The sequence below is a fragment of the Tamandua tetradactyla genome, chromosome 14 (genome assembly GCF_023851605.1).
Source record: "Tamandua tetradactyla isolate mTamTet1 chromosome 14, mTamTet1.pri, whole genome shotgun sequence".
Lineage (NCBI taxonomy): Eukaryota > Metazoa > Chordata > Mammalia > Pilosa > Myrmecophagidae > Tamandua > Tamandua tetradactyla.
The window spans coordinates 65568406-65593810 of record NC_135340.1 but is presented as its reverse complement, the minus strand read 5'-3'; the positions used below and the strand labels follow the sequence as shown (position 1 = coordinate 65593810).

General features: G+C 35.2%; 1 protein-coding gene across 7 annotated transcripts in view; it reads right to left on the bottom strand.

Annotated features, from left to right (window-relative positions):
* The window catches only part of AP4E1 (adaptor related protein complex 4 subunit epsilon 1), a 112910-nt gene that overhangs the window by 64455 nt on the left and 23050 nt on the right, over positions 1 to 25405 (bottom strand). For all 7 annotated transcript variants that reach the window (XM_077127872.1, XM_077127873.1, XM_077127874.1 and 4 more), the window contains 3 exons: positions 20427 to 20586; positions 15463 to 15629; positions 4561 to 4634 (listed from right to left, as the gene is read on the bottom strand). In XM_077127872.1, the coding sequence (XP_076983987.1) occupies positions 4561 to 4634; positions 15463 to 15629; positions 20427 to 20586 (401 nt within the window). The remainder of the gene's footprint in view (positions 1 to 4560; positions 4635 to 15462; positions 15630 to 20426; positions 20587 to 25405) is intronic.

The following is a 25405-nucleotide window of genomic DNA, read 5'->3' as shown; positions in this document are numbered from 1 at the left end:
TATCAGAAAGACCTCTCCAACAGTGGGGAAGGGGGGAAACTGGAGATTGAGTTCAACCATGTGGCAACGAGTCCATCATTCATGGCCACATAATGAAACCCTAATAAAAATTTTTGATCAATAAGATCCAGCAAGCTTTCATGATTAAGAATGCACATCGATGTGCGAGAAGAATAAAATATTGTGAATCCACATGGCAAGGATACAAAAGCTTTGTTTGAGACCCTCCCAAACCTCACCCTTCTGATTTGTATCCTTTTTTTTTTTTACTATAATCATAAGTATAACATTTTCCTGAGCTCTATGAGTCATCCTAGCAAATTGACTTGAGGAGGTGGTGGGCTCCCCCAAATTTTTATCTAGTTGGTGAGAAGTCAGGGTGACCAAGGGAACCCCTGAGCTTGCAACTGGTGTCTAAAGGGTAATCTTATGGAGGACTGTTCTTAACCTGTGGAGAATAGGTACAGTCAGAATTGGTGTAGTTGGCATGAGAAGACACTGAAGTTATTATAACTCCTTAAAGACAAAATTTTATCTTATCTTCTGTGTATCCTCTGCACCATTTATACAATGCCTGGCACATGACAGATACTCAACAAAAATCTCTTATATGATTTATTTCTTGATTTGACACTAAAGTAAGTTATAATAATGAACCTTTTACAAAAATATAGTTCAGAAAATATTAAGAGTGAAACCCAGTTAGATAGCTAATAAAGAAAATAAAAGACAATACAAGCTATAAGGTACATGTAGCAAGTTGAAATACTAGACTGACAGCCTATTAAGAAACGAATTATTGGTGTTGGTTCAAGCAATCTCAATAAAAGAAGGGTATTCTAGTGGAGAACATATCCTCAGGTATACAGTAATTCTCCAAATCAAAAGGAATGGATAACAATGGTTGTCTCATGGGGACAACCAAATGAATAGGCTGAGCCCTCCCTCAATCTTGGAGTTTGTTCATATGAAACTTATCCCTGCAAAGGAGAGACTAAACCTACTTAAAATTAGGCCCAAGAGTCACCCCCAGGGAACCTCTTTTGCTGCTCAGATGTGGCCTATCTCTCTCTCAGCCAACACGGCAAGCAAACTCACTGCCCTCCCCTCTCTACGTGGGACATGACTCCCAGGAGTGTAAACCTCCCTGGCAACGTGGGACAGGAATCTTAGAATGAGCTGGGACTCAGCATCAAGGGATTGAGAAAACCTTGACCGAAAGGGGGAAGAGAGAAATGAGACAAAATAAAGTGACAGCGGCTGAGAGATTTCAAAAAGAGTCGAGAGGTTATCCTGGAGGTTATTCTTATATATTTTATAGATGTCCCCTCTTTTTAGTTTAAGGTATATCAAGAGAGGCTAGAGGGAAGTGCCTAAAACTGTACAGCTGTGTTCCAGTAGCCATGTTTCTTGAAGATGAATGTATAATGATATAGCTTTCGCAATGACTGTGTGATTATGAAAAGCTGTGTCTGATGCTCCTTTTATGTACGATATGGATGATGAGTAAAAAATATGGATTAAGAATAAAAAGTAATAGAAGAAACAAATGTTAAAATAAATTGGGTAGATGGAAATACTAGCAGTCAATGAGAGGGAGGGCTAAGGGGTATGGTGTGTATGAGTTTTTTTCTTTTTATTTCTTTTTCTGAAGCAATACAAATATTCTAAGAAATGATCATGTTGATAAATACTCAACTATGTGATGATACTGTGAGCCACTGACTGTATATACTATGTATGGAATGTTTGTATGTTAAGAATGCTTGTGTTTGTATGTTGTTTATCAATAAAAATTTTTTAAAAATTAAAAAAAAAAACAATGGTTGTCTCTAGGAAGGAGAATTGGGTGATAAAGGTGGAAGGGAGACCTAATGTTCATCATATATATCCTTTTGAACTTTGAACCATGTGCATATATTAAGTACTCAAAAACATAAAAAAATTAAAGTTGAAATGTCAATTAAAAAAATTAACTTTCTGCAAACAACAACAAAAAAGTAAATTTTTAACTAATTTTAAATACAATTCCTTGTGATCCTTTCAAATCCTTATCTTAAGCACTGATTATATCCCAATGTTAACTAACTTTAGCTACCTGGAAAGCTTCTGACAGTTCTCTAGATTTTCTAACAGCTCACACCCAAACCTCTAGACTCCTTACAGGTCACCCTTGCTTCTGGCCCCTTGTTCTTCTCAATATATATCAGGAACCTAGACAATATCACCTGTTCATTACATTATACAGTCATAAGTGCAGGGTCCGCATCTACCTTAATTTCCTCTTATCTTCCACACTTAGTATGGAAGAACACATAAAACAATTAACTTTTTCCTCAATCTGTACCTAGTTTAAAAATCAAGGTTTTGTTTCATAGGCATTCAGTAAATACTGGTTGAACAAATGAATAAATCACTGTTAGTGCCTTCATAACCATTTATATATACAAACATTAATCCATCCTTCAAAGTTTACTATCCCAATTCACTTCCATGTGCATTATTTTTCCTACATGAAAGCCATGAACACAATCCTTTCATCTTATTCCTACTGGGTTTTTGTTAAGCACTTATTATTTCAGTAAACTAGTTCAATTTCTACCCTCTAGTCTAACTTATGCTTCTCTTAAAAATACACACTAGTTTACTACTGTCCGAAAGAACAAGTAATGCTGTCATTCCTACTTCATGGCTGTGCTGGTTTGAAAGGATTTATGTATTCTAGAAAAGCCATGTTTTAATCCTAATCAATTTTGTGGGAGCAACTGTTTCTTTTAATCCCTATCCAATAATTCATGCCAGAATGCTGATTATATTATCTCCGTGGGGATGTGGCTCCCACAATTATGGGTATCATCCTTGGATTACAGGAGACGTGACTCCACTCACTCCACATGGGCCTTGATTAGTTTACTGGAATTCTTTAAAAGAGGAAACATTTAGGAGAAAGCTTAAGAATGACAAGAGCAGTAGAAACTTGAGAACTACAGAGTCCATCAGCCAGTGTAACCTTTGGAGATAAGAAGGAGAATGCTACCAGGGAGCTTCATGAAGTAAGAGGCGTGGAGAGGAAGCTAGAAGATGTTGCCATGTTCACTGTGTGCCTCTCCAGTTGAGAGAGAAACCCTAACTTCATCAGCCTTTCTCAAGTAAAGGTAACCTCTTATTGGTGCCTTAATTTGGACCTTTTTATAGACTTGCTTTAACTGGGATATTTTCTCAGCCTTAGAATTGTAAACTAGCAAATTCCCCTTTTTAAAAGCCATTCCATTCCTCGTATATTGCATTCCAGCAGCTAGCAAATTAGAACAATGGCATTTTACCAAATTGAGAAATGATTTTCTCATTTGAATTATACCTCTCAATGCTACTACCCTCCCCAAAGCATGCAAAATTCAAACTGCCTCACTTATATCCTTTAAACATTTCCAAAAATCTCAATTTTTCCACAGAGGTTTTCCAAAATGATCAGAAAAGAACTAATAGCCTCCTCTGGCTATTAAACATGAACATTTTTTGGTTACTTTCTTACCTCTCTACCCTCCTCCCCCTCCTTAATCTTGTCTCTGATCAGCAACTTTTTAAATAAATATTTTTATTGACAAATCTTCACACACATACAGTCCATACATGATGTACAATCAATGGCTCACAATCTGATCACACAGTTGTGTATTCACCACCCTGATTATTTTTAGAACATTTGCATCATTCCAGAAAAAGAAATAAAAAGAAAAAGAAAAAACTCATACATCCGATACCCTTAACCTTCCCTCTCTTTTCAGTAACTTGTTTTTAAAATTATACACAGGGCGGGCAATGGTGGCTCAGCAGGCAGAGTTTTCACCTACCATGCCAGAGACCCCGGTTTGATTCCAGGTGCCTGCCCACGCAAAAAAAAAGTAAAATTATATACATAATATAAAAAGTTTGTTGTCTCTTCAGAAAACAGTATATTATTATTCTGCACCTATATATCTTTATATCGTATGCATCCTTCAGATGCCTTTTTAAATATTGCACTCTCAGGAAAACCTTCCTTGCTCTCTCTCTCTTCACCTAAAACTAGCTGCTATATTCTCCTACAGTACCCTGTAATTCTCCTGAAACATTTGCAATAACAGTCCCTTCCATCTATCTAGTCTGTGAGCCCCATTATAAGTTTTATTCACAGCTGTATTCCAAGCACGTTGCATCTGACAAATAACAGAAATGTAATAAATATTTGACAACTATTTGACAGGTTAAGAACTACTTCAAATATAAACTTTTACAAAACATGGAACAGATAAACTGGATTAATTTCATGTCAATTAGATGTTTAAAATATGTTTTCATTAAGGAGACAATTATAATAATGAATTTAGGTCAACACTGAGAGGAATGCATAACTTCGAATTATTTCTATCCATTAGTTACTCAACACACGTTAAAATAACAATAACCCAAAGACTCATCTTAAAAATTTATAAAACTCAGAACTTAGAGCATTCTAATAGATTAAGCTGTGATACTACAAAATACCATTAGTCATTACAGTAGCATTTACATGTTACCTACCATAAGTGACATTGTGATTTAACTCAGCTCTTCGCAAGGATTCATCAAGAACGTCATACATTAATTCACTTGTCCTGTTCAAAAGATATTTTATTTGCAGTAGAATTATAGTATTCTAACCCAATAAAATATAGTTTTTCAACTTCTCTCTCTTTAAAACTGAGGATCTACAGAAGAGAAGTGAAAGAAATTCATTTTATGGTGAAGTTATGCAAATTTCATTTATTGAAGATTTAATTTACTCTTTTTCAGGAGCTGAACCAACTTTTTTACCAATGTTGACTAGTCAATCAACTTTTTCCTCAATCTATGCATAATTTACAAATTGGTTTTCTGTCTGGTTGTACACACTACCTTTTATAATTTTCTTTGCAATGAGAAAATTTATTAAGTTACTACAGTAATATCTCACATATCTAGATTATTCCAGATAGCAAATGACCTACATATTAACCAGATATTTTTTTAAAATGCTCAAACAGTAATCCTTTCCTGAGCAGCAACTAGATCCCTTCAGTGAAAAAATGTTACCTTATCTTCATATTAATTATACAGAAATTATATTTGGTGGAATTAACAAATTCATACCATTCATGTTTAATTGTGATCACTGATAACAGTAACTGGCTGAGGTAGATACTGCAGGAAAATTCAGGGAGCCTAGTGCTCTGCCTTTGAGCCTAAAAGAGAAAAGTGCTCACCAAGAGGCCAATGTAAAATCTATGGCTTCTGTGCTGGCATTTATTTTTATATGTTCTAAAATTCAAAAATCACTAATGGAAAAAATTACCAGCAACAAAGGATATACACAGTGGTTTAGCAGTGAAACTATGTTGCAAAGAAATAAAAGAACAAAATAATCAGGGATTATATAAATAAGATAACATATGTTACATCTCTCTAAGAATATTTGCCCTTTTTCAAATATATGTTAGAAAATACAATTTGAATGGCACATACTTTCATTGTCTTGACTAAAGTATAAATATCCAGTAATGAGAATCCAGAGCTTGCACCATATTCTAAAATCCCATTTTATTCCATAAGCATTTCTTCTGCAAGAAATAGCCATACAGCAGACATGATCAATTTTCCCCCTGAAAAAATGTAGCAATGCTACATTTAGATTATAGTTTAGGTTCTCTATTTTAAAAGTTAATGCAGGGGCGCAAGGGTAGTTCAGTGGTAGAATCCTCACCTGCCATGCAAGAGACCTGGGTTCGGTTCCTGATCTATGCACGTCCCAAAAAACAAACAAATAAGAAAAGCAACCAAACAAAAATTCAACAAATGGTGCTGTACTAACGGGATACTGACATGGAAAAAGAATGAAATGTGACCCCACCATCAGCATACAAAAAAAAAGAGCCAAACGCCTGGCATAAGACAGTTATAATTAATCACATAGAATGTGAAATTAAGGACAGGGTCAAGCTAATGTTAATAACTGACATAAAACACACAAAAATTTCAAATAATGGAAAAAAAGAAAAAAAAGAGTCAATACAATAAAGAAAACAATCTAACGTTCTATGACTTTTTGTAAAAAAGCACTCTACTCCTAAGCCAAATTACTATTCAACTAAGTTCTCTGAAGGTAAGAACTTTATTACTCATCTTTGTTTGTATTTTCCAAATTCATCCATGAAGAAGAAAGATATTAGTGAACTTAGTAAGTAAATTTCACTAAATATCCCCAACTTCCTGATAATATTTAATGCCTTTAAGTTTTCAGATCAATAAAATATAATGCTTTACTATGAAATCAGTTGTTTTAAATCAGAATTCCAGTAACCTCTAACAGGAGGTCCATGACAGAATAGCTTGGGGCTATGTAAAATAAAATATAATTAGGACAACCATCTCTATTGCATTATGTCTGCTACATCACCTCCAGTTTTCACTCCAGTTTCAATCAGGAGTTGAGATTCATATCACAGAAAACCATAACATAATAATACCGTGAGAAATATAGTCCAATTAGTACTGATAAGGAACTCACAGGTAGACAGATTCTGACATGAAGGTGATGAGACATTTCTAGGAGCAACAGCTTAGAGTAAGTTTCCTACGTAAAGCTAGGCTAAAGAATTAGAATATAACTGGATGCTATTACATAAAAGGAGGCCATATCTCATAAAATAAGAACATTAACAAATATTTTCTTAAAAGAGAAAAAATGACATCATTAATATGGTGAAATAAGATATCCCCTGAAAAAAACCTCCCTAGAAATTCAGCAAATAAAATGATAAATCTCAAATTAAAAAGATAAATCTCACATGCTTACAACTCTGGAGGAAGGTAGAGATTGGAGAAGGACTCCAAAAATGCTTAATTGAAGAAAAAGTAAAATATCAAGGAAGGAAATTTCTGCTTGGACCCACTAGTCCACTCCCTCTCCCTCCCTCAGTCTCATGCAGCATTGGAGTTGCTCAGAGACAGGCGCCCAGATCCCTCCCACCTCCCATAGGACAAACTCCACTCATATTCAGGCACTGGGACCCAAGTCCATAGAGACCCAGGGAAGAATACTAACTGCTGAGGAGTGCCACATATTAAAGGGCCCCCAGGAAAAAATGAAAGAGAGAGAGAGGGGGAAGGAGATAGAAAGAGGGAGAGAGGGAGAGAGAGAGAGAGAGAGAGGGAGAGAGAGGAAGAGAGGGAGAGAGAGGGAGAGAAGGAGAAAGGGAGAGAGTGAGAGGGAGAGACTGTGGTAAAACTGTAAGTTGAAAAGTGCTGCACTCACTCAATCCAATTTCTGATGACTGGACTACCTAAAAACAGACTTTTCTGGAGTGACCCACATTTCTGGATTGATCCCATCTGGCTCCCTGGAAGCAGGATACCCTAATGGGGAAAAAAAACAGAGGCAGAAAAGGTCCATAGAGAGAAAAAAAGGGGGAGGGTGTGGGAGCCGGGTTAAACCGAACTGCTGTTAAGACATGAAGGTCCCACAACTGCAAAGAGTAAGGAAAACAGGGCACTGAGTGAAGAGAAAATTTAAACAAATCACAGGAGCTGAAGAGAAAATTCTGCACAAAACAAACAGAACAGATCAAGGTTCCCAGAGAAGGAAAAGAGAAAGGAAGTTTTCTCCTGGAGGTGAAACAATTAAATAAAAAGTACAATTCTAAAAATTGTACCACATATCCAAGACAAAACTCTGATGAAGAAAAGCTGAGAAAATCTGGTCGGTTAAACAGGGTCATTAGACCAAGAATCAAAAAGGAGCCTTACATAAAGCCAATCAAGACTAGAAAAGAAGGGGAAACTAACCTTCAGGGTTAATGCATCAAGATATTCATACGCCTAGATGTTAGCAAAAACTTATAAGCCATACTAAGAAACAGGAAGATGAGGCTCATCAAGGGAATAAATTAAAATTTCAAAGAGACAGAATTTAGAATGACTAATTAAAGAAGGTGGAAATAATCTCCGAAATCAACCTAACGAGATAAAGGAAAATATGCAGAAAAAGATAAAGGATATTAAGAAGACAATGCATGAACATAAAAAATAACTTAAAGGTATAAAAAAAAATGAGGAATCATGGGGATGAAAGACACAATAGCTGAGACTAAAAATACACTACAGGTATGAAACAGCAAATTTGAACAGGCAAAGAAAAGATCAGCCAACTAGACAAAAGGACAAAGGAAATAATACAGTCAGAAAAACAGGAAAAAGAAGAAAAAAAGGCTAAGCAGTGTCTCAGGGATTTGAATGACAACATGACACTCATAAACATACTTATCATGGGTGTCCCAGAAAAAGAAGAGATGGGAAAAGGGGCAGAAAGAATATTTGAAGAAATAACGGCCGAAAACTTCTGAGTTCTTATGAAAGACACAAATATACGTGTCCAAGAAGCACAATGTATTTCAAACAGAATAAATCTAAACAGACCTATCCCAAGACACCTGCTAATGAAAATGTCAACTGCCAAAGATGAAGACAGAATTCTGTAAACAGCAAGAGAAAAGCAATTCATCACATATAAGGGAATCTCAATAAGAGGAAGTTGATTTCTCATCCAAAATCATGGAGGCAAGAAGGCAATGGTTTGGCATATATAAGGTACTGAAAGAGAAAACTGCTAGCTAAAAATTCTTTATCCAGAAAAACTTTCCTTCAAAAATTAGGGAGAGTTTTAAATATTCACAGATAAGCTGAGGCTGAGGGACTTCATCAGAAAGAAACCTGCCAAAGAAGACTTACTAAAGGGAGTACTACAGACTGAAAGGAAAATATAGGAGAGAAAGGCTTGGAGTAGTGCGGAAATATGAGCATCATCAGTAAGGGTAACAACAGGGTAAATGCCAAACTCAATCTACTGTATCCTCAATATACAACTCTACACCTTAATTCCTGTAAGAGGCAGAATAAAACTGAACTAGAAAAAGGCATATTTCCTGACAATAGCCATGCAAAATATAAAGTGGTAAAGTGGAACAAAAAAGCATAAAAAGGGTAGCAGAGGGAAATGGGAGCACAGAATGTGAATACCATTGAAGCTAGGTTATTTTTTCAAATTAGTAGCTTATAGATGTAGGTTGTATATAAACTAGAAAGAAAGCACTTTAAAAATACACAGAAATAGAAAAACAACATAAAAAAGGAGCAAAAATACATAGAAATAGAAATGAGGAGGGGATCAGGCAGAAATATTAAAAAATAAAGGCAGAAAAAATAAATCAACTATACAGAAAAGGAAGTTGCAATAAAAAGGGAAAAAAAAAAAAAGACAAAGCTATGACATATAGGGCAGGCCACAGTGGCTCAGCAGGTAAGAGTGCTTGCCTGCCAAGCCCGAGGACCCGGGTTCGATTCCTGGTGCCTGCCCATGTTTAAAAAAAAAAAAAAATATATATATATATATGACATATAAAAGCCAAAGGATAAAATGGCTGAAGTAGTACTGCCTTTACAGTAATAACATTGAATGCTAATAAATTAAACACCTCAATAAAAAGATACAGGTCTGCAGATGATCCATCTGTACGCTGTCTACAAGAGACTCACTTAGACTCATGGACATAAACAGAGTAAAAGTGAAAGGTTGGAAAAAGATATTCCACACAAACAGTAACCAACAAAGAGCTGGTGTAGCTGTACAAATATTGGACAAAATAGACTTTAAATGCAAAAATGTTATAAGAGACAAAGAGGGCCCTATATATCAATAAAAGGGGCAATCCACTAAGAAGAAATAACAATCATAAATATTTATGCGCCAAAATAAAAGTACCCAAAAATATATGAGGCAAACCCTGGTAAAACTGACGGGAAAACAGACACTTCTACAATAATAGTTGGAGATTTAATTCACCACTCTTATCAACAGACAGAACATCTGACAGAAGATCCATAGAGAAACAGAGAACTTAAACAATTTGATAAGTGAACTATGAACTGGATTTAACAGATATATACAGAATACCACACCCCAAAACAGCAGGTTATACATTCTTCTCAAATGCACAGGAACATTCTCAAGATCAGATCATATATTGGCTCACAAAACAAGTCCTAGTAAATTTTAAAATATTGAAATTAATCAAAGTATCTGCTCTAAACATAATGAACTGAAGCTGGAAATCAATAACAGGCAGAGAACTGGAAAATGCACAAATATATGGAAGCTAAATAACACACTCTTAAACAATCAATGGGTCAAACAAGAAATTGCAAGGGAAATCAGTAAATATTCTGAGCCAAATGAACATGAAAACACAACAGATCAAAACTTATGGGATGCAGCAAAGGCACTGCTGAGAGGAAAATTTATAGCCCTAAATGTTTACTTTAAAAAAAAGAAGAAAGATCTAAATTCAAAGACTTAACTCCACACCCAGAGGAACTAGAAAAAGAACAGCAAATTAATCCAAATGAAAGAGTGAAACAAACAACAAAGATAGAGTAGAAATAATAAAATTGAAAACAAAACAGAATTAACAAAAACCAAAAGTTGGTTCTTTGAAAAGACGAATCAAATTGACAAACCCTTAGTTAGACTGACAAGCAAAAAGAGACAAGATGCAAGTAAATAAAGTTAGAAACAAAAGGCAGAACATTATAAGTGATGCCACAGAAATGAAAATACCATAAGAGGATACTACGAACATATATATGCCAACAAATTAGGCACCTTACATGAAACTGTTTTCTAAAATCACACAAACAACTCACGCTGACTCTAGAACAGAAGACCTCAAATAGAAATGAAACAACTATATGCCAACAAATTAGACAACCTAGATGAAATGGAAAAATTCCTAGAAACACTGATTCTAGAAGAAATAGAAGACCCTAACAAACCAACTGCAAGTAAACACATTGAATTTGTGATCAAAAACTCACTAATGAAAAAAGCCCAGGACCATATGGCTTCACAGATCTCTATCAATCATTCCAAAAAGAATTAATACTAATTCTGCTCAAACTCTTCAAAAAAAGTGAAGAAAAGGGAAACTACCTAACTTATTTCTTGAGACCAAAATCACCCTAATAATAAAGACTAATAAAGATACTAAAAGAAAAGAAAACTGTAGAATAATTCTGTTACAAATACAGATGCAAAAGTCCTCAAATAAAATACCTGCACATTGAATCTAAAAGCACATTAATAGAATTATACACCATGATCAAGTGGGCTTTATTTCAGGTATGCAAGCTGGTTCAACATAAGAAAATCAATTAATACACCACATTAACAAATCCAAGAGAGAAAACTACATTATCATCTCCGTTAACACAGAAAAGGCATTTGATAGAATCCAGCATTCTTTCAAGATAAAAACACTGTGAAAGATAGGAATTGAAGGAAACTTCCTCAACACAATAAAGGGCATATATGAAAAACCCACAACTAACATCATACTCAACAGTGAAAGACTGAAAGCTCCCCTTAAGATATGGAACAAGACAAGCCTTCCCCCTTCCACCACTGTATTCAACATTGTACTGAAAGTTCTAGCCAGAGCAACTAGGCAAGAAAAAGAAATAAAAGGCTTCCAAATTCAAAAGGAAGAAATAAAATCTTCACTATCGCAGATGATTTGATCCTATATATAAAAAGATCTATATATACATATCTATATATATAGATCCAAGAGATCTATAAAAAGCTACTAGAGCTAATAAATTCAGCAAAGAGAGGGAATACAAGATCAACATGCAAAAATCATCAGTGTTTCTATACAATAGTAATGAGCAACCTAAGGAAGAAATCAAGAAAAAATATTCCATTTACAATAGCAACTAAAAAAACAAAATATCTAGTAATAAATTTAACCAAGGATATAAAGGACTTGTACACAGAAAACTAAAAAACATCACTAAAAGAAATCAAAGACTGAAATAAATGGGAGAATATTCCATGTTCATGTATTGGAAGACTAAATATTAAGATGTCAACTCTACGTAAAAAGATACACAGATTCAACACAATCCCAATAAAAATTCCAACAGCCTTCTTTGGAGAAATGGAAAAGCCAATTATCAAATTTATTTGGAAGGTTAAAGGATCCCAAACAGCCAAAAAAGAAACATCTCAAAAAGAAGAACAAAATTGCAGGACTCACACTTCTTGACTTTAAAACTTATTACAAAACTACAGAGGTCAAAACAGCAAGGTACTGGCACAAAAACAGATAGACCGATAGAATCAAATCGAGAGTTCAGATATAGACCTTCACATCTACAGCCAACTGAATTTTCACAAGGGTGCCCAGTTCTGTAAATTGGGAAGAATAGTCTCTTCAACAAATGATGTTGGGAAAACTGGATATCCATATACAAAAGAATGAAAGAAGTCCCTTATCTCTCATCATACACAAAAATGAACTCAAAATGGATGAAAGACCTAAATATAATAACAAGGACTATAACACTCCTATAAGAAAATGCAGGAAAGCACCTTCAGGCTTTTGTGTTAAGCAATGGTTTGTTAGATTTTACACCCAAAGCACAAGCAATGAAAGGAAAAATAAATGGGACCATTTCAAAAGTAAAACCTTTTTTGTACCAAAAGGTTTTGACATAGGGCAGTGCGATGGTGGCTCAGTAGCAGATTTCTCGCCTGCCATGACAGAGACCTGGGTTCGATTCCCAGTGCCTGACCATGCAAAAAAAAAAAAAAAGAAAAGATACAAAAGGCTTGGTCATAAAAGTGAAATGACAACCTCTTCTATGGGAGAAAATATTTGGAAACCACATATCCAGTTAGGATTTAATATCTAGAATATATTAGAAATCCTGTAACTCAACAATTAAAAAATAAATAAATAACCCAATTTAAAAAATGGGCAATGACCATTTCTTAGATATTTCTCCAAAGAGGAAATACAAATGACTAAAAAGTGCATGAAGGGCGGGCCACAGTAGCTCAGCAGGGAAAGTTTTCACCTACCATGCCAGAGACCCAGGTTCGATTCCTGGTGCCTGTCCATGCAAAAAAAAAAAAAAAAAGTAAAAAGCACATTAAAAGATGCTCAACAACACTAGCTATTAGGGAAATGCAAATCAAAATCACAACTATGTGATGAAACTGTAAACCACTGATTGTACACTCTGGATGGATTGTATGGTATGAATACATCTCAATAAAACTGCTTTTCAAAAAAAGCACAATGAAGTATCATTTCACACCTACTAAAATGGCTACTACAAAAAAATCAGAAAATTACACGTGTTGGACAGGATGCAAGAGATAAAAATACTCATTCATTGCTGGTGGGAATAAAAAAAGGTACAGCTACTGTGGAAATAGTTTGGCAGTTCCTCGTGAAGCTAAGTATAGAATTACCATATCACCAGGCAATCCCACCACTAAGTATACACCTAGAAGAATTGAAAACAAGGACTCAAAGAGATATTTGCCCACTGATGTTCACAGTGGCATTAGTCACAATTGACAAAAGATGAAAATGATCCAAGTCCCAAGTGTCCACCAACAGATGAATGGATAAACAAAATGTGGTACATAAATACAATGGATATTATGTAGCCATAAAAAGGAATGAAGCCCTGCTACATGCAACATGAATGAACCTTGAGGACATTACACTGAGTAAAATAAGCCAAACTCAAAAGGATAAATATTTTATTATCTCACTGATATGAACTACTTATTTATAAGCAAATTCACAGACTTAGAATTTAGAACAAAGATTACTAGGGGACAAACTGAGGTTAGGGAATGGGGAGTCGATGATTATTTGTAAAGAACGTCTACTTAGATTGACTGTAAAGATTTGGAAAGGCGGTGATGACTGTACAATGTTGTGAGTTTAACAGCACTGAATTATATAAGAAACTTTAGGTCATATATGCTACTAGACTAAAAATTGAAAGATAAAGCATAGGACTGTGTAACACAGTGAAACCTCTAGTAGAAAACAGACTGTAGTTTATAGTACAAACGTAAGAATGTTCGTACATCAATTATAACAAATGTATGACACTATACAAGGTGTTAATATTAGGGTGATGTATAGAAAAAATACACCTAATGTAAACTATGGACAAGTATATTTTAATAATTTTTCATCAATTATAACAAAGGTAAGTACTGTTAAAAAATAGTAGTACAATTACAAAAAAGTGCTGTCATCAATATTAAGAAACGCTTCACACCAATGCAAGGTGTTGGTGGTGGGATGGTATATGGGAATACAGTATTTTACACATGACTGGTCTGTAAACCCACAACTTCTCCAATAAAAAAAAATTAAACAAAAAAGGAAGTATATTAGGGACGTGGATACAAAGAAACTTGAGCCATGGTTCTTGCGCTCAAAGCAACTAAAATATAGTTAGGTAGACTTGCTCTCAAATAGTTCAAGCATACACACAGACATATACACACCCAAAAATGGTAAAGTAAATGTAAGTATTTGATGAATCCAGGTAAAGGATGTAAGAGAATTTCTTGTACCATTCTTTAAACTTTTCCATAAATCTGAAAAAATACAGTGAGGTAAAAAGTAGCCTAAAATACATGTAGTTAGACAGGATGCACCAGTGGTTCAGTGGTAGAATTCTCACCTGCCATGTTGGAAACACGGGTTTGATTCCCGCCCATGCACCCCCCCCCCCCAAAAAAAACACCTGTGAACAAAATTTCCTATGATATACATATCACATATCTGCCTCTGTGTTTGCATGCATAGAAACAAAAATAGATATATATGTAGGATGACACACAAAAAAATGCATATAGTTGGAAAGATACCCATTAAAATTTAAATGTTATTGGCCAAAAGAGTAACTCAGAATAATGAATTAACAAGGTAGAACAATCACATCGAACTAGAGGGTTAGCCTACAAGCCTAATCTGGTCCAACCCATTTGTATGGCTGACTACAAGCTAAGAATGGTTTAAACATTTTAAGCGATTGTGGAAAAATCAAAAGAATAAAAATATTTCAAAACATGGGAAGACTATATGAAATTCAAATTTGAGTGATCATGAAAAGTACGTTCGGTACACAGCCATGCTCACGTGTTTACATATATATGATCATGGCTGCTCTTATACTACAAAGAGTTGAATACTTGCAACAGACAACATATGGCTTCCACAAAGCCTAGAATATTATCTAATCCTTTATAGAAAAAGTTGCAGATCCCTGAACTAAAATGATTAAGAAAGTTTCATAGAGAAGATGGAGCTTCAGAGATACCTTCAACAACAAGCAGGACTTGGATTGGCAGTGAGTTAGCATTATCCCAGCAACCTGGAAGAATTCATAAACTTCTTAAAGTGGTTTATTTATCACTATCAAGTCAATTAAGCATTAGGAGAATATGGCTAATCATGAAACCTCTAAGTGGCTAAAGCCTTGATCTATCATGCACCATGGAGTTATTAAATAAAATTACTTAAAATAGTTTACCTTTGATCATCTTTTCCTAGAAGTCTTAGTATTCTTAGGAGTTGAATTTGTAACCATGGTGCTGGCACACTGTGATAATTGAAATCTATGGGGAGTTTTCCTCCAACTACTTGCTTCAAAATTGCCACAAAACTCCCAGTCAAGTCTTTATATCCAGATGAATTCTCCTACATCAAAAAAAGAAAACCAAAAATAATCACCCTTTTAATAATAATTTCTTAACAAATATAAAATAGAGCTTGTTGAAATACTTTATTTTACCTAATATAAAGAGCATTACTCAATACATGCTCACTTGAAAGTTTCACATTCAATGAAACAGTACTCCAATTTGTACAATTTCTTCTATGATGAAATTCTTCCAGTTACCGGATCCAAAGGTGAATCATCCCCAGAAAAGCTTCATTACTAGTCCCTACATACATACAAAAGTCCTTAAATATCTCAGATAGAACCCTTAATAGCCAATAACCAACAATGAAAAGAAAAAGTAAAAATGACTGGCATATTGAAAAAACGGTAGTAATATCTTTATTTTTGATGAAAATCAAAGCATGTTTGTAATCTTTGAACTTTGTTTGCAAAAGACTTTTCTAGCAATTAACTGGTGAATTTAGACTGCTGGGTCCCACTGTTTTAGCCCTATCTGGCAGGCACTGCCTCAGAGGCAGGGCCTCCAAAGGCTAAAAATACCCTGCCTTCTTAGGGTGGCCAAGAGTACCATGCTGGGCAGGCCTGGAAAGCACACACTTTCAAAAGGCTTCTTGGTGAAGAGTGCCATCTGCTGGGCAAGTCAGGAAAGTACACCCTTAGGGAACTAAATTAAAGGCTTTTTTTCTTCTTTCCTGGCCATCTCCCAGGGCCCTTTAGAATTAGTCTGTGCCCACAGCATGAGTTCCTAGCCCTGTTTAGCCTGGGAAATACTGATGAACCAAGGGTCAAAGAACCTTAACAAAAACTCAACAGCAACAAAATCCTAAGAGAGAAAAGCCAACATCCAGAATACACTCATCATGAAAAGCAGATGCCTACATTTCAGCAAAAAGTTACAAGTCATACTAAGAAGAAGATATTGCCGAGGCAAAGACATAAATTAGAGAATTTACAACTAGTCAAAGCTGTTCAAACATATCTCCTAAACCATTCAAGGAAATGAAGGAAAATATAGCTAAAGAGATAAAAGATATTAAGAAGACACTGGGTGAGCATAAAAGAATTTGAAAGAATATTAACAAGGAAAAATAACAGAATTTATGGGAATGAAAGGCAAAACAGATGAGACTAAAAATACACTAGAGGCATCCAACAGCAGGTTTGAACATGCAGAAGAATCAGTAACCTAGAAGACAGGACACGTGAAATCAAACACACAAAAGAACAGATAAATTTGAGCAGGGACTCAGGGTACTGGATGATAGCACAAAATGCACAAACATATGCATCTGGGTGTTTCAGAAGGAGAAGAGAAGGGAAACGGGGGCAGAAAGAATATTTAAGGAAATAATGGGTGAAAACTTCTAAATTCTTTTGAAAAACATCAATATACATATCCAAGAAGTACAACATAGTCAAAACAGAATAAATCTAAATAGAGCTACTCCAAGACACATAATAATCAGACTGTCAACTGACAAAGATAAAAGACAGAACTGTGAAAGCAACAACAAAAAAAAGTGATCTGTCACATACAAGGGATGCTTAGTAAGACTAAGGTGCAAATTTCTCATCAGAAATCAAGAAGGCAAGAATGCATTGGTATGATATATTTAAGATACTGAAAGTGGAAAAAATTGCCAGCCAAGAATTCTTTATCTGGCAAAACTGTCCTTCAAAAACGAGAAAGTTTAAAATACTCACAAACAGAAGCCAAGAAAGTTCATTAACAAGAGACCTGCCCTACATGAAATGCTAAAATGAGTTCTGCAGGTTAAAAAGACAAAACAGGAGAGAGAGGACTGGAGGAGAGTGTACAAATGAAGAGAATCAGTAAGGGTAAGTAAAAGAAAGAACAAGATGCGACATAAAAAGGCCAAAGGATAAAATGGCTGAAGTAAGTACTGCCTTTACAGTAAAAACATTGCATGTTAATGGATTAAACTCCCCAATCAAAAGATACAGACTGGCAGAATGGATAAAAGAATATGATCCATTTATTTGTTATCTACAAGAGGCTACCTTAGATCCAAGGACACACTAGGTTGGAAAAAGATATTCCAAACAAACAATAATCAACAAAGAACTGGGGTAGTTTTACTAATACTGGACAAAACAGACTTTAAATGCAAATGATACGAGACAAAGAGGAACCCATATATTAATAAAAGGGGCCATTTACCAAGAAGAAAACATAAACATTTATGTACCTAACCACAATGCCCCAAAATATATATATATGAGGCAAGACTGGCAAAAATGAAGGGAGAAACAGACACCTCTCTTACACCACTCTTATCAACAGATGAAACATCTGAACAAAAGACCGACAGGAAACTGAGAACTTGAATAATATGATAAATGAACTAGACCAAACAGACATATATACTAATACTGCACCCCAAAGCAGCAGGATACACATTTTCCTCAAGTGCTCATGATCATTCTCAAGAACAGACCACATAATGGGTCACAAAACAAGTCTCAACAAATAAAGTATGGAAATTATACAGAGCACTTTCTCTGATCATAATGGAATGAAGCTGGAAATCAACAAAAGGCAGAAAAGTGGGAAATTCATAAGTATATGGAGGTTAAACAACATAGTCTTAAACAACCAGCAGTTAAAAGTAGAAATTGCAAAGGAAATAAGTAAATATCTTGAGAGAATGAAGATGAAAACACAACATATCCAAACTTATGGCAGGCAGCAAAGAGAGCGCTAAGAGGAAAACTTACAGCCCTATGTTAAGAAGGAAAAAAGAGCTAAATTCAAAGACCTAACTGCACACCTGGAAGAACTAGAAAAAGAACAGCAAACTAATCCCAAAGAAAGCAGAAGAAAAGAAATAACAAAGATTAGAGCAGAAATAAATGAAATGGAGGGGGAAAAAAACAGTAGAGAGAATCAACAAAATCAAATGTTGGATTCAATTCCTGGCCCATGCACTTCCCAAACAAAGAAATCAACAACAACAAACAAAAATGCAACAAATGGTAGTGCAATAACGGGATACTCACATGGAAAAAGAATGAAACATGAGCCCACCATACAGCATACAAAAAAAAAAAATCAAATGTTGGTTCTTTGAGAAGAACAATAAAATTGACAAATCCTCAGCTAGAACAACAAAGAAGAAAGAAGAGAAGACCCAAATAAATAAAACCAGAAATGAAAGGGGGAGACATTATAACTAATACCACAGAAATAAAAAGGATCATAAAAGGATACTACGAACTGCACACCAACAAACAAGACAACTTAGATGAAATGGACAAATTCCTGGAAACACACAAACAACCAACACTGACTCTAGAAGAAACAGAAGTCCTCAATAGACCACTTTCAAGTAAAGATACAGAATCGGTCATCAAAAACCTACTAACAAAGAAAAGTAAAAGACCAGATGGCTAGGTGAAGTCCTAATGCATGCAACAAAACGAAGGAATCTGTAGGACGTTATGTTGAGTGAAATAAGCCAGACACAAAAGGACAAATATAGGTTGATCTCACTAATATGAACTAAATTCAATGAGTAAACTCCTGGAGTTAGCATCTAGACTATAGGTAACCCGAAGAGAGAAGGAGGATAGAGAATGGGAAACTGATGCTTAATTTGCATAGAATTTTTTAATAAGCTTTTCTGTAAATGTTTGGAAATAAATAGAGGTAACAGTATCACATTATCATGTGTGTGAATAAGAGCACTGAATCATGTGAGTGATAGTGGTTGAAAGAGGAAGTTTAGGGTTTTGTCCATTACTAGAAGGAAAGCTAAAGGATGAAACAAGGGACTGTATAATACAGTGAACCCTGTTGTAGATGATGAGAGCAGTTAATAGTACAAATACGAGAATGTTCTCCTATGAATTAGAATAAAATATGTCACAACTACAAGATGTTGGTAATAGGTGGTATATAGAAAAAAAAAATGCGCCTAATGCAAACTATGGATTATTATTAACAGTAATATCTTAACATTCTTCCCTCAACTATAACAAAGATATCACAACAAAGTTAAGTGTCTTTAATAGGGGGGTATAAGTAGCATGGGGTTTTTCTTCTTGGAGCTATGAAAATGTTCTAAAATTGATTGTAGCAGTTTAAGCACAGCTCTGTGATTATACTGAGAGCCAATGATTGTACATTTTGGAAGGACAGGGTATGTGATTAAAACTATGTTAAAAATAATTATAATAAATAATTATGCTGAGTGAAAAAAAGCCAGACACAAAAGGGTATATATTATATGATTCCATTTATATAAAATCCTAGAAAATGTAAACTAATTTATAGTTAAGAAAGATCATGTATTACTTGAGGGTGGAGCAGATGCAAAGAAGGACTGAAGGGAAGGATTACAATGGGATATTAGAAAATTTTTGGGGGTGATGCATTATGTTTGCTATCTTAATTGTGGTTAGAGATTCATGAGTATATACAAATGTCAAAACTATGGTATGGTACAATTTAATTATACACAGTTTAATGTATATCAATTATATCTAAATAAAGATGTTAAAAAAAAAAAAAAAAGAATGCTTAGGGTGGGACAGAAACTATAGGGTTGGATGCCCAGGGAGGGAAGGAAATTTACTTTTCCACTGTGCAATGTTTTGTACCATTAGAATATTCTTATTTTATGCATATAGGTTTTTTACAAAAATGTGTTTAATAAATAATAAAAATGGAGAACCTTAAAAGATTAAGTCAAAATTAAAATGTTAACTGAGACTTTTTTTTTCTGTACATTTTCTTTTTGTACATTTTTCTAATGGTTACTCAGTACTTGCTGAAATTTCCAACTTACCTTAATCATTCTAAGGTATATGTGCAAAGAAGCAGCCATGACTCCAACATCTCTGTCACAAAGTGCTTTCCGAAACTTAATATGAATATGCTGCACTTGATTGGGAGCAATGAGATGGAATTTGTATAGTGCCAGAACAGCTTTTCTTCGTATGATTTCCCTAAAGATAAAATAGGAAATCTAAACAAACCAATCTGAATCATTGGACACTTAATTTAAAAAGATAGAGAGGCCCACGGTGGCTCAGTGGCAGAATTCTCGCCTGCCACGCCAGATTCCCGAGTTCAATTCTGGTGCCTGCCCATGTTAAAAAAAAAAAAAAAAAGGAAAAGAAAATGGCCACCCCAACCAGGACCATTCTAGCCATCCTAAAGAACACCTAAGATTCCACAAGGGTTCCATGAACTAGAGTAACTTTCCAGAGACCTACATCCTCCAGATGGTTCCCTGGTTCAATATGTCCTGAAACCTAGTCCAACCTCTCCAGAACATCAGACAGTTCCATCTCCCTACTCCATATTAGTGACAGACCCTTCCAATATGGAAAATTTAGAATCGCCATAGCCCAAACACCCCTTTAGAGAGGGATGGAAAGATCAAAGGTAATGGTGGAGTTATACAGAGAAGGCAGGATTTAACAAATGAATATGACTGCTGAATCATTAAATTGATATCTCTTTTAGTCTCCAGTATTTTAGAGCAGCTAGAAGTAAAAACTTGAAATTGTAAAATTGTAACCCATGTCAAAGTCTGAAATATGTTCTACAACTAATTGTGGTGCTAGGCTTTGAAATTTATAGCTTTTTTGTATATATATTATTTTGCACAAAAAAAAGAAGGAAAAAAAGTCGATTGTGATAAAAAAAATATTTAGGCCCTGTAGCTCCTATATTCTGGAATAGCTAGAAGGAAAAATCTGAGAGGACTGTATGGTAGTCCATGACAAACTCTAGGATCTGTCCTATAACTCCTTGTTGAAGACTGCTTTGAAAACTATTGCCTTTTTATTTCTTTGCTTTACATATATGTTATACTATACCTTAAAAAAAAATTATGGGCCACATATCTATGACCAATATATTTTCAACAAAGGTGACAAGCTCACTGAGTGGGGAAAAAATAGTCTCTTCAACAAAGGGTGCTGGGAAAACTGGATATCCACACACAAAAGAATGAAAGTGGAATATACCTCAAACCACATGTAAAAATTAACTCAAAATGGATCAGCAACCAAAATGTAAGAGTTAAAAGTATACAACGCTTAGAAGAAAACACAAAGAAATATCTTAAGGAACTCGTTTTAGGCAATGGATTTTTAGACTTTACACCAAAAGCATAAACAAAAGAAAAAAAAAACAGATAAATGGACTTCATCACAATTAAAAACTTTTGTGTATCAAAGGGTATTAGCAAGAAAGTAAAAAGACAACCAAAAGAATGGGAGAAAATATTTGTAATCACATATTTGATAAGGGTTTAATATCCAGAATATATAAAGAACTCTTAAAACTCACCAACAAAAAGACAAATGATCCAATTAAAAGACATGTTTCCAAAGAAGACACAGAAATAGCCAATAAGCATATGAAAAGATACACAATGTCATTATCCATTAGGGAAATGTAAATTAAAACTACAATGAAAAACCACCTCACACACTCTATTTTAATAATGGCTATCATAAAAAATTGGAAAATAACAAGTGCTGGTGAGAATGCAAAAAATAGTAACCCTCTTAAATAGGTGGTAGGAATGTAAAATGATACAGCAGCTGTCGAAGTTAAACACAGAACTACTCCAAAAGTTAAACACAGAACTACCATGTGATTCAGAAATCCTACTTCTAGGTATATACCCAAAAGAACTGAAAGCAGGGACTTAAATGGATATTGATACACCAATGTTCACAGCAGCATTATTAACAACAGCCAATAGGTGGAAGCAACCCAAATGCCCATCAACAAATGAACGGATAAATAAAATGTGGCATATTCAGCCATAAATAGGAATATTTATTCAGTCATAAAAAGGAATGAAGTCCCTCGATCTTGAGGCTTGCTCTTATACATAGCAGAGGAGTTTAGCCTACCTATAGGTATGCCTAAGACTCACCTCCAGAGGACCTCTTCTGTTGCTCAGATGTGGCCTTTCTCTCTCTAAGCCCAACTCGGTAAGTGAAATCACTGACCTCCCCACTATGATGGACATGACATCCAGGGATGAAAGTCTCCCTGGCAGTGTGGGAGATAATCCCCAGGGATGAGTCTGGCCCTGGCACCATGGGATCAACAACGCCATCCTGACCAAAAGGGGGAAAAGAAGTGTAACAAATAAGGTATCAGTGACTGAGAAAATTAAAATAGAGTTGCGAGGCTACACTGAAGGTCACTCTTATACATGCTTCAGTTAGGCATCACTATCTATCATAACTTGCCAAACCCCAACAAAAACCATTCCTGCCAATCCTAAAGAAAACCTAGGGCATTATATAAAATTCTACAAAAGTTCCATGCACTAGGGTAACTCCCCAAAACCTATAAACTCCATGGGTCTCTGGAACAAACAAATCCTGAAATGTAGAGGGGGCAGCCTTTCTAGAACATCAGCTAATTCCATCCCGCTATCCCATATTATCGACAGGCTCTTCCAACATAAAAAGTTAGGATGGGCATAGCCCAAATACCCTTAAAGAGTTAAAGAAAGATCAAAGATGATGGTGGAATTATACAGGAAGGTCAGGTTTAACAAATGAGTATGACTGCTAAATCATTATACTGATATTTCTTTTAGCTTCCAGTACTTCAAAGAAGTCAGAAATAAAAACCTAAAATTTTGGAATTGTAACTCTTATCAAACTCTGGTATCTATTCTACAACTAACTGTTGCAATGTACTTTGACATTTATTGCTTTCATATACATATATATGCTATTTATAGAGAAGAAGGAATATAACAGAAAAGATAGGATTCAACAAATGAGTATGACTGCTGAATCATTATATTGATATTTCTGTTGGTCTCCAATGACTTGGAGCAGTTAGAAGAAAAAGTGAAAAATCATGAAACTGTAACCCATACCAAACTTTAAATCTGTTCTATTACTACTTGTTAAAATGTACTTGGAAATTTACTGCTTTTTTTGGATATATGTTATATTCACGTTAAAAAAAAAAGGAATGAAGTTGATACATGCTACAACATGAATGAACTTTGAAGACATCGTGTTGAATGAAATGTCAGGCACAAAAGGACAGATACTGTACGATTTCATTTACATGAAATAATAGGAAGGAAGGGAGGAAGGGAAGGAGGGAGACTGAGGGAGGAGAAGAGAAGACAGAGAGGTGTAACAAACATGGCAAAATGTTAAAAGTTGGTAAATATGGCTATCTGGGTAGGGGGTATACTGGAGTTCTCTCTATTTGTTTTGTATTATTTTCACAACTGTCCTGTAAATTTGAAAATATTCCAAATAACAAGTTTTTTAAAAAAGATTATGGGTCAAATGGTTTTGAGACATCAGCTGTTACCTTACAATCTAAAAAAAAGCTATACATTTATTATTAATTTCTTTATTCTCATACACCAAATTGAGAAAGTGGTTATCTCTAGGAGGTAAGATCTCAAGAGATTTAATTGTCCATGTTCTAAATATGGCAAAAACCGTATTGCCACTCGATGTTAATCATTATTAGTAGGTAAATGAGGGGAAGAAAAAGAACACAAACTCTAAACAGGCTCAGCAACCTCTAGGAATGGCCTGTGATGCCTACACAAGAGACAACAGGAGACTTGGATTCTGGCTCTGGTTCTGGCTTGATGAAATACCCAGGGACTTAAAAGTAAAATCAGAAGAGGTGCACACATGGTTCAGTAGCAGAACACTCACCTGCCATGCCAGAGACCGAGGTTTAATTCCCAGCTCACGCATCCCCCTCAAACCAGCATCCCCCAAAGAAAAAGTCAAATCAGAGCCCTGTCTCACATCTTCGTGCTATCTAATGGCCTACCTGTAGCTCTGTCCCACATTATTTAGCAGTTTATACCAGATGCATAGAGATGTATAAGACCATAACTGCAGAAGAAGAGTTTCAAAAGCTGATAGAAAACATGAGAGGCCAGAATGCAATTATAATAGATAGGACGTAGCAAGGGAAAAAATGAATTTTAGTGGGTCTTTCAAGTCTCAGAACTATTTCATACAAAGGGTCAATAACTATGATCACCACATGAGTGGTGTTAAGGAAAAATTACCTAAAAATATGCTGCTGCTATGATCAGATAAACCTATTAATTAGCTAAGAAATGAAAATATTTTATTTCCAATAATTGTTGTGGTAGTTAGATTCAGTTGTCAACTTGGCCAGGTGAACATACCTAGTTTTGTTGCTGCAGACATGAGCCAATGGTACGTGAACCTCATCTGTTGCTAATTACATGTGCAGTCGGCTAGGAGGCGTGTCTGCTGTAATGAATGACGTTTGACTTAATTGGCTGGTGCTTAAATGAGAAAACACAATGTAGCACAGCCTAAGCAGCTCTGCATTCCTCATCTCAGCACTCGCAGCTCAGCTCAGGCCTTTGGAGATGCAGAAAGAAGTCACCCCAGGGAAAGTTGTTGGAACCCAGGGGCCTGGAGAGAAGGCCAGCAGAAATAATCCTGGGCCTTCCCATGTAAGAAAGAACCTCAGTGGAAAGTTAGCTGCCTTTCCTCTGAAGAACCAACAAAATAAATCCCCTTTTATTAAAAGCCAGTCCGTCTCTGGTATGTTGCATTCCGGCAGCTAGCAAACTAGAACAATTGTCTATACCCATCCTTTGTTCAAAACACAGATTCAACATAAATAAAACATTATAAAAAGTTTGAAAAACCTATGAAGTTATTCTGAAATTCTTAGCAAAAGCTATCAGTCTAGCTGGAAAATTCACGGTCCAATAGTTCTTGAAGGACACAAGCCATAAGAAGATATTTTACAGTC